The following is a 10,701-nucleotide window of genomic DNA, read 5'->3' as shown; positions in this document are numbered from 1 at the left end:
GCCAGGATGGTCTCGATCTCCTGACCTCGTGATCCGCCCGTCTCGGCCTCCCAAAGTGCTGGGATTACAGGCTTGAGCCACCGCGCCCGGCCGACTATGATTATTTTTAAAAAAGAAAAACAATGAACAAGTTAGTGATAATGTGGAAAAACTGGCAGCTTTATATATTGCTGATGGGAATGTAAACGGTACAGCTGCTGTGGAAAAGTTTGGCAATTCTTCAAAAAGTTAAAGATAGAATTTCCGTATGACGCAGCAATTTCACTCCTAGGTATTACCCAAAAGAATTGAAACCAGGCACTGAACAGACACTTGCATGCCAATGTTCACTGAAGCATTGCTCACAATAGCCAAATGTGGATACAACCCACATGTCCATCAACAAATGCATAGATGAATAAAATGTGGGATATACATGCAGTGGAATATCATTCAGCCATAAAAAGGAATGAAGTTCTGATACATGCTACAATGTGGATGAAGCTTGAAAACATTATAAATAAACCAGACACAAAAGGATAAATATTGCATGATTCCTCTTAGATGAGGTACCTAGAATAGACAAAATCAGACAGAAAGTAAATTAGAGGTAATCAAGAGCTTTGGGGAAAGGAAAAATGAGGAATCACTGCTTAATGATTCGAGTTTCTGTTTAAGATAATGAAGAGGTTTAGAACCAGGTAGTGGTGATGGTTGCACACAATGCGAATGTAATTAATGTCACCATGTTGTACACTTAAAAATGATTATAATGGCATATTTTATATTATATATATTTTACCCCAATTTAAAAAAAGAATTAGGTAATAAAAGCATTTACAGTCAGAGAGAGGGGGAGGAAAAAAAAACTCTCCAAGAGTTTCTCACTACACTTCAAAGAAAATATAAAACCTTTAAAAAGATCTGCAAGCCCCAATATACTCTGGCCCCTGACTACCTCTCCGATGGCACCTCATTCTCTCCTGCCCAGCTCACTGCACTCCACTCTCATGGGCTTTATTTCAGTTGCTCAGGGACATCACCCTCAGTGCTACCTTGAGGCCTGGCCTTCCCTGGAACACTATTCTTGCAGCTCTTCGAGTGACGGTTTCAGGTCACCTCCTCTCAGGGTCTTTCCCTGACTATCCTAAATGAAGCTATGTTTACCCAGCCACGTTCTGTCACATCACCCTTTTTATTTCCTTCAAGCACTTCTTATCTCAAGCAAACTTGATTATTTGTTTATCACCTGTCCCCAGCCTTTTAAAATAGAAGCTCATAAGGGCATGGATCTTATTCGTTTGTTCAGTGTTATACTTCCCCGGAGGCTAGACTATCAGGGGCATATAATGGGTAATAAATACATACTTATTAAATACATTAACAATTATTCAGAGATATCAACTATTTTTAATCAACATTATAACTCTTTTTCTGTTGAAGTATGGGATAGCCAAACATTCTCTATTTTCAGTCATTTGCACAATGCCATTACTCTAAAATCTAGAATAAAACCAAGGTAAAGCATAAATATTCAAGTAGCACAAGATAAGTGAAACTCCCAATGAAATAGAGATTAACTATGAAACATGATGACAAATGACTATAATATTTGACTTACAATGCAGATTGCACTAAGCACACAAAAATCCTAAATTGTATCGTTTTGTCGAAGCCAGTCTGGTACTCTATTTGGCCATTAGGTGGCGCTTTTTCTCTGAAAAGTCTGGCATTGCTGGAACACTTGACTACATCGCAAGTTGCATATAAATATTTTTCATAAAATTCAAATCAATCTTTTTCAAACAAAACAATTTATTAATACTATATGTAACTTGCTAAAATGCCCAAAGTCCTACATGAATAGTCATACCCAATATCCTAGTCACGACTTCCTAACAACACTATATAGAATTTCTACAAGTCTGGGAGAAAAAAGAAAAACACCTTGTAAGTATCCGTTATCTAAAAAAAAAAAAAAAAAAAAAAGGCTCAAGAGATCATGGCAGTTTCTGTCATTCACGCAATCTGTAAAGATAATCATTTGAATACATTTAGGATGGTGAGTTTATGTTGTGAAAATGCATACACAATAAACCCTAACAGTAACTATAATGGAAAGTTCTCAGAAAAATCTACAAATAACACCAGTGGCTAATGAACAGATAAAAATAAATACCCTGTTTATTGGAGAAAAAACCTGGATCTCGGTGAAAGTTAAGTCTGTTTCTTAAATACATGCACAGCTGCTGCAGGCAGGACACGGACTGTAATGCCAGGCGATGCTTTCCATCTCCTCCAAAGGCCAGTTTCAACAGAGATAAAAGGCTCTGAAATCAACAAGAGCCATGAAAATGATTAAGGGAACAAAGTGCTCACCTTCAAAGAAGAATGTGGAGCTTTAGTAAGTAAGCCTAAGTGAATAATCAAGAGAAGTAAAATAAGTTGCCAAATATTTGTAAGACATAAGAAACAGAAATGGGCAAAATAAGGCAAATAGATGGGTCAAAATAAAATAAGACAACATTTAAATAGAATAGCCAGTGTTTCCTAATTTCTAAAATCTGTTAGTTGAGTAACCATTCTGAGAGAAGACAGGAATTATTCTCCACTCAGGACATTACATTACAGAGAACACTTTAAAAATCACAGCAAGCCCTTTTCATCTCAAGCATCTAAATCATTTGACCACATTTTGGGAATTAACAACTTTCCTCTGCTATCATTTGCCAGCTTTGATCCTATGTATTAACAGTTGCCACCCACTGGAGTCCATTTCAGCCCTGGGAGTGTGGAGCGAGAATACTGAAGCATTACTGGCTGCTTTGGAGATGCCACAATTCCCCACCGTGGATCCCTCTCTCCCTACTATATAAGCAATAAACTAGAAAAAAGAAAAGAATTCATCAATGTTATTCACTGCTACTGTATTTTCATGTTATACATGCTACAGCACGTAGCACTGTGCATTAAATAAACTAGATAGATACTCAAGAAGCAATGCTATTCTTACTTTTAATAAGGGCTCCTGCACAATCTCAATGTCCAAAGTCTACTCTACCCTTTAGGTGATCCATAAATGGTAACTCAAGGTGGCCAAACTGTACTGCAAGTGTCAAATGAAACTACTACTATTGGAAGAACTATAACTATCCACCTAAGTTAGTGAATATGTGTTTTACATAGCCAAATACTTCACTTTTTAAAAACGTGAGTACAAAGTTCCTTCCCAAGAACTCCTACTCCACAAAATTTGCTTTATCGCAAAAAGTTCCCTAGTTCAAAATCTAGAACAATTATAGAGGGCACTGACCTGAACAATTTTTGGCCTTTGAAGGAAAATCTCAGCAGGAAAATCTTGCATGATAACGTCCTTCAATAGTTCACAGGTGTTCCAGATTAAAGTGTGGTTACTACTTCTTAAAGAGCTACAAAACATAGTGTTAATCATTTTTAAGAAGAGTTCATCTATTCCTAATTCTAAGTAGCCTACTGACACAATGACTCCATTAACAATCTTTCAGGTCTCAGCTGAGATATCACTTCTCCAGAAAAGCCTTCCTAGATCTTTTCCCTAACCAATAAACAACTCTAGGGCAGTGCTTCTTCCATTTGTCCATTATTTGTGATATTATAACTGCCTGTTGATTTTGCATTCCCCACTAGACCCTCTCAAGAGCAGGAACGACATCGTACTAACCACTGTACCCTCAGAGATTATCCTAAGGCTACAAAATGAATTCAGTGAGGTCAAAGAGCACAGAATTCTAAGAAATCTGCCAAATAAATTAAGAAATAAGACAGAACAAAAGTACAGAGGCAAATTCTAAGAATTAAAGTCCTTACTGATCTTCCCTACTCAAGGTGAATCAGATTAGGACTCCCCTCTTATCCCATACAGAGGACACCTAGCCACTTCTGCCCACCTAGGACTGGCAGTTGTTCACTCCCCACCCCCAAAAACTCACACCCCTTCTCTCAGCCCAGTTCCATTACACAATACACCATTCACTATCCAGAGGCATGCATCAGAAATTATCACCATCTCTGCCTTTGGGACTGACTCAAAACTAAGAGATCATATAACCTCCTAACCCTTTACCAGGTGCACTCTGCCTCTTGAATATGTTGTTCCAAGAGAATTCACTGATGCTCTTAGAACTGTCATCATTAAAAATCATTAAATGGCATCCACCTGTAATCTGGATCTAGTCCTAGTAAACTGGTCTTTATTTTCCAGATTTACACCCCAAAAAAGCAGACAACTTGTGTATTGTGACATTTATGAAATTGCGCAAAGTGAATGTGGACATTAAAATACTCTCCAAATTTCTATGTATCAGCTATTTACTCTTGTGGGTAGCAATCAATTAACAGTCATCACATTAGATTGGAGCAGTGGTACCCAACCTTATCCACATGGCATAGTTTGTCTCCTAATGAAGCCCACATTTTGAAATATATTCTGCCAAAAAGACTACATTTATGTTTAATTTTCCATTTTTATTAATCAAGGGCATAAGTAATGGCCAATAAGAGAAAACTCCTGTTACCAAGGACTACACAAGATCCCAACCACAAAAAGAAACCTGGGCCGGATGCAGTGGCTCACACCTGTAATCTCAGCACTTTGAGAGGCCAAGGGGGGCGGATCACTTGAGATTAAGGCTTCAAGACCAGCTTGGCCAACATGGGGAAACCCTGTCTCTACTAAAAATACAAAAATTAGCTGAGCGTGGTGGCACATGCCAGTAATTCCAGCTATTCAGGAGGCTGCGGCACAAGAATCACTTGAACCCAGGAGGCAGAGGTTGCACTGAGCCAGATCGTGCCATTGCACTCCAGCCGGGGTGACAGAGTGAGACTCTGTCTCAAAAATAAACTAAAAGAAACTTGATGTGTAGATTGATTAAAAGCAAATAGGAATTTTTTTCTGGCTAGCTTTTGAAAACAAAATCATTCAGAAATGACCATTTACTACTTTTCGCTGCCACTAGTATCTTTTCCTGGTAAAACACATTGTAATGACTATCAAACTTAATGACTATAAGTGAATAAATAAAACACCTGAAAAGACGCCAAGCTTCGTACCTTTCATTAGAGGAGAGGACATGTCTGTCTGTGGTGGTCAGGGATAGCCAAGGAAATGTAGAAAACTTCAAGCACTTCACAGTCTGATTTACTGTCAATGGAATAGCAAAGCTTAAGGTATCAAAGAATAAAGAGATGACAGATTCACAATGTTAAGAGTAAGTTTTCCCTTTAAAACAAGTCCCAAAATAAAGGCTACATCTCAGTAACCTAAAATATACCAAACAAGGTCAGCAGGAAATTTGTTCTATCACAGGATAAATAAGAGAGTTCTCATTTCATAATTTAAACAGAACTCATATTAAAATAAGTACTAGAAGAAAAGCATTAAACACAATCCAATGCAGACTGACATATAAAGTTTCCATTAAATTTTCTATTTTACCCTGTGGCTGACCAGAACATCAAACTTAAACTCAACATAAAAGGAACTGACATTTAGGGAAAACCTTAACTTTTAGAAATTAAAAATGATAAAACATAATGATATACTACATCTAGCCATGTTCAAATATCCTATATGGTGTCAGGTGTTTTAAACCTCTGTGAAGATGACTTGAAGACCGTAAGGTCGAAAAACAAATATCAGTGTTCAAACAAGATTAAAAGAAATCTGAGAAAGCAACACAGTTTTAAACTATCCCCATGCAAGTTATTTTTAACAGATCTTATATAGTGCAAGTTAAGGTGGCAACACTGAGAAACAGCATCTAGATAAGTCCTTCCAAATGGCAGTTTTTCTGCCAAATGCTTTGAAAAGAGCATGGAATCGCTAAATGTGGATAGCAGTATTATTAAATTCCCAAACATAGCATAGTTACTTCCTTCAAAAGTGCTAACATAAAAGCAGGGTTTACTTTCTAAGGAAATAAGGAGAGGTGGGTGGGGGGAAGGACAGGCTTATACCACACAGTAAAAATGTGACCAAAATAAGTCAGGCCGTCAATCAAGACAAACTGCAACTCACATAAAAGTGTAACAATCTCAATCCCCCTTAACGTTTTCATCAGCTTCATTCAGACACCCATCCTTTACCAACCCTAGAGAGTCCCCCTCCCTTCAGATGTCTCTCATCTTGATGGAATTAAGCCTCTCAGCCATCTGGCCTCAAAAACAAAGCTTGCTACAAGCCTAACAAAACTTTTCCAGAATGAAAAGGTAAAGTATTCTAATGGCTTAACAAGTTTTCCATTCTTTCTTGTTATTCTTGTTATTCCATTCTTTGTTATTCACATGGAAACCTGTGAGTTTCCACGAAAGCTTTTTAATAACAAAGGCTTCCATATAGAGTTCATTTGAATATGTGACATCAGCAGATATACTCTTGAACACAGCCTTTTCATCTTAACTATGCAGGCAAGAAAATGGTAAGTACGTGATTACTTAACTATTTCCTAACGGCCTCACCAAGGAAAACTTTTCTAGAATGAAAAGATAAAGTATTCTAATGGCTTAACAAGTTTTCCATTCTTTCTTGTTATTCCACCTGTGAGTTTCCATGAACGCTTTTTAATAACAGAGGCTTCCAAATGGAGTTCATTTGAATATGTGACATCAGCAGATATACTCTTGAACACAGCCTTTTCATCTTAACTACGCAGGCAAGAAAATAGTAAGTACGTGATTACTTAACTATTTCCTAACGGCCTCACCAAGGACAAAGTTTTCAACCTTTCTAGTCTCAGCGTCTTTATCAGTAAAATGTGGTCACTAATAATACCAATCTCAAAGAAACGCCAGGAGGAGTCATTCATTCCTTCCAAGAATATACACTGAGTGCCTAATACATTTTTTGGCATTGTTCCAGACACTGAAAATAAAGCAATGTTCACGGCTATTATCAAACTTAAAACAAAATTAATAAAAAATAATGTGTTAAGAAAACTACACACAGGAAGTAATCACTGGCTAGAATCATCAGGAAGGTCTCTCTGATGAGGTGGCTGGCGTGTGAGCTGAGGCTGAACACAGCCAGATACAAAAAGATGGAGATGAGATTCCAGATTCCAGAAAGAGGGCTCTAAATCACAATTGTTTAATTAACTGGGTGTTGAGGAAATGGGAAAAAAAGAAACTAAAATGATCTTCAGTCTCTGGCTGGCGTAATTGGATAGATGGTACCATTGGTAAGCTGGAGAACAAACGAGATGACACGTGTGTAATGCAGGGCACAATGCCTCAAAAAACTCATGTTCAGTAAGCACGATGCACTACTGCTATTACTACCGTCTATCTACATAGTTGCTCAAATATGGTTAGAATAACACAAAATTTTACCATTTCGACTTGATATCCTAAACTAACTTAAAATAACTAAAACACTTAATGGTAGTTTGATGCTGAAACATTCAAGTTTGGTAAAAATACATCCTCACAATAATGAAGAAAGCACATTAATTTTCAACTTCCCAAGACAACAGGATTTACTTCCCGACATATACACACCCACTGGCTGTGGCGGCGCTTCCATCTGCTGGAAATTACTTTTGTCTTGGGGAAAATATCCTGTTAAGATTTCAGGGTTTTTTGACAATTCTGAAAAGAAAATAAACATTACTGTATTCTCGATTCCTTATTTGCTAAAAGTGAAACTTATTTTCTTTAAATGGTAATGTTTTCTCTTAAGTATTGGAATCATTAAAAAAAATTTTTTTAAAAAAAGTCCAGTTTTTTTTTCTGAATGATCCATCTGCCTAAAAAGGAAAAAATGTGCACGTTGAGCCCACTTCCAGTTAAGGAGCTCTTTCCTTCTCACTTTTACTGTCAGCCAAACACAGTTATTTGTTAGAATGTACAGGAAGAATCTGCTACAAGGACTATCCCTCTATACTTCCTAATCCACCTCCCTCTCCCTTGACTCCAATTACATAGTTTCTGATCACTTCAAGTTTCATTCATACCTTAAAAAGAAAGTTGTCAGACACAAAGGAGTCAAACATTATCTTTCAATACCTTCACAATTCCCTGTAACATGCGATTATATGTTCAGCAGTTCAGCTGCAATGAGAATGAGGAAAAGGCTAAAACTATAGTTTGTAATTTTAAGTTTTCATGGCAGTAGTTCCTAATACTAATAAAGAAAACTAACAATTAGCCCTAAACCATTCCTCTACTCTCACCCGCAAGGAATTAATGAAAAATTCATAATGTAAGACTCTATTTGTGATGTCTTAGAGACTGTGAAATATATTGTTAAAAATCACAGGTTTGGGAGCCAGATAAAGCAATGTTAGAATCCTGCATCTGCTACAGGTTAGAAAGCTGGGTACTGTGGGGCAAGTTACTTTATATTTTTATTCTCAGCTATAGAGTAAGACTAATAACATCTCAAAGGGCTGCTTTAAGATTTAACAAGATGATGTATTTAAATCAATTTATTCAATGCCCCACAACGAAACTCAATAAATGACAGCTGCTATTGTTGTTGTGAGCAGCAGTACCCAAAGCTGAAGGTGTAACAGAACTGGTAATGGTAGAGAAGAAAATAAGGTCTAACGGTTAAGCATCAAAACTTTTTTTTTTTTTAACTTTTACTACTCATTACATAAATTGCAAGAAGATGTTTTTCTTCAAATCAACTCCAATGCATTCCATGTGCAAGGCACTGTACTAGGCATTAACTACAGCCCAACAGCAGCAGCACAGCGGCCAACATCGCTACATTTAATACATGCTAGGCCCTGTGCTAAGCACTTTACAGACACTGTCTCATTTAATCTCATGACAATTCTATGAGAAAGGTGTTTTGTTTTGTTTTGTTTCTTTCTGAGATAGTGTCTTGCTCTGTCACCCAGGCTGGAGTGCAATGGAGCGATCTCGGCTCACTGCAACCTCCGCCTCCCAGGTTCAAGTGATTTTCCTGCCTCAGCCTCCCCAGTAGGTGGGATTACAGGCGCCTGCCACCATGTCCGGCTAATTTTTGTATTGTATTTTTAGTAGAGACGGGGTTTCACCATGTTGGTCAGGCTGGTCTTGAACTCCTGACCTCAGGTGATCCACCTGCCTCAGCCTCCCAAAGTGCTGGGATTAGAGGCATGAGCCACCGGCCTGGCCCAGTGTTCTTTCTTATCCCAATTTTTGAATGAGAAAACTGAAGCCTGGAGGGGTTAATTACCTTAGCCAATGTCACACAACCAGCAGCAGAACTGGGACTTAAATCCATGTCTCTTTGACTCGGATTTTAACTAGTATATCATAATGGACTGCAGCATATAAAAATACTTGCATTATGTCGTTTTGATTGGTCCCCACAACAAAATCACGAGCTAGAACAGGTATCATTACACTGCTATATGAAGAACAAGGTCAAAAATACAAATATAAAGCACTAAGAACAATGTCTGAGCACTCCTGTGCTCAATAAAAATATGTTGTTATTGTCAAAGAAATGATCTGTCAAACCGGTCTCATCAAAGCAAAGTCACTGGCATCCTTTAGGCCTGACCAAAAAAGCAATTAATGCAAATGTACCATCCTTTGACTAACAGTAGAGGGGAAAAAAGTCAAAATCATGTAAGTTAATACAAGAAAAATAAGTTTGAGGGAGGTGGAAGAAATCCTTTTTAAAAAAATCTAATGTTGCTTTCCTTAAAATTTACCATTAGAATGAATGTATTTATATTTTAACAGATATCCCTCAAGTTGATTCCAACGAGTTACCAGTTTGATTGGCTTGGTATGAGGCAGAAGACAGTGCAGGAACTTCCGAAGGAAGAAGAAAAAGTCCATCCAGAATGCCATCAATTTCAGCCTGCAGATTCGGCTCCACATTCGACCGAAGCTTCGATAAGAACTCTACTGCACCAAGGTCAACCAAATGTTGGACTGCTGGGGGATACTAAAATAAGAAGGGGATGATCTTGAGAATAACTCCATCAAAATCTCTAAACTTTAACTTACAGCAATCAAAACATAAATTTATTTTTGGTGTATCAGATGTTCCTTTTGTGAGAAACAAATCCTTCGTGGCTCTGGCCCGAAGTAAGGCACTTCCGTGAGGAGTACATACTTAAAGAGACATACATCCAACACTTGATAACATTTATGAAAGATGAGCCAACACATTGAACACTAGAAATGCACATTATCAATCCCTACTCTTATTTTTGTAATGGGTTACTTTTTTCCACTGACGCTCACCTTCTGGTCCCAGCCCCAACCGGTCAACAGGATGTCAAAGTAGTAAGATTCCTCTACCATTGTACAGTGATTTAGTTTTGAAAGGTTAAACTTACACTTTGGTATCTGACCCTGACAGCTAACTACTCTTGAGGTAGGCATAAGAATACCAATCTAAAAGCATACGGGGAAGCAACTTAACCTTGGTATTTATGAATCATGGTTATGTAACATTATTTTTAAACGTGCTCCCTTTCATACTGACGCATCTAATTTTTAAGATATAAATATCAGAAAATAAAAACAGAATACAAATATTAACCTCCAAAGATAACTCCAAAAATCAGAATATACCAAAACTCAAAAGAAGTTCAGTGTTACTTCTGAGCACAGCAGAGACCATGTGGGATTCAGTATCACAAATAAAAGATGAGCAATATACACCCAGATGAATTAAACATCTCTGGTTTTTTTTAAAAAAAAAAAAAAAAAAAAAAAAAAAAACTTAAACCC

The 10,701-nt window shown here is 37.4% G+C and overlaps 1 protein-coding gene across 2 annotated transcripts in view; it reads right to left on the bottom strand.

Annotated features, from left to right (window-relative positions):
- The window catches only part of RTTN (rotatin), a 218,092-nt gene that overhangs the window by 206,200 nt on the left and 1,191 nt on the right, over positions 1–10,701 (bottom strand). For both annotated transcript variants that reach the window (XM_017867073.1, XM_017867072.1), the window contains exons 3-7: positions 9,730–9,907; positions 7,516–7,605; positions 5,071–5,161; positions 3,293–3,407; positions 2,159–2,309 (exon numbers count right to left, since the gene is read on the bottom strand). In XM_017867073.1, coding sequence (XP_017722562.1) covers positions 2,159–2,309; positions 3,293–3,407; positions 5,071–5,161; positions 7,516–7,605; positions 9,730–9,907 — 625 coding nt within the window. The remainder of the gene's footprint in view (positions 1–2,158; positions 2,310–3,292; positions 3,408–5,070; positions 5,162–7,515; positions 7,606–9,729; positions 9,908–10,701) is intronic.

This window comes from Rhinopithecus bieti, unplaced genomic scaffold (genome assembly GCF_001698545.2).
Source record: "Rhinopithecus bieti isolate Rb0 unplaced genomic scaffold, ASM169854v2 scaffold_2272, whole genome shotgun sequence".
NCBI classification, from domain to species: Eukaryota; Metazoa; Chordata; class Mammalia; order Primates; family Cercopithecidae; genus Rhinopithecus; species Rhinopithecus bieti.
The sequence above is the reverse complement of the archived record's forward strand: the minus strand, read 5'-3'. Positions and strand labels throughout refer to the sequence as shown.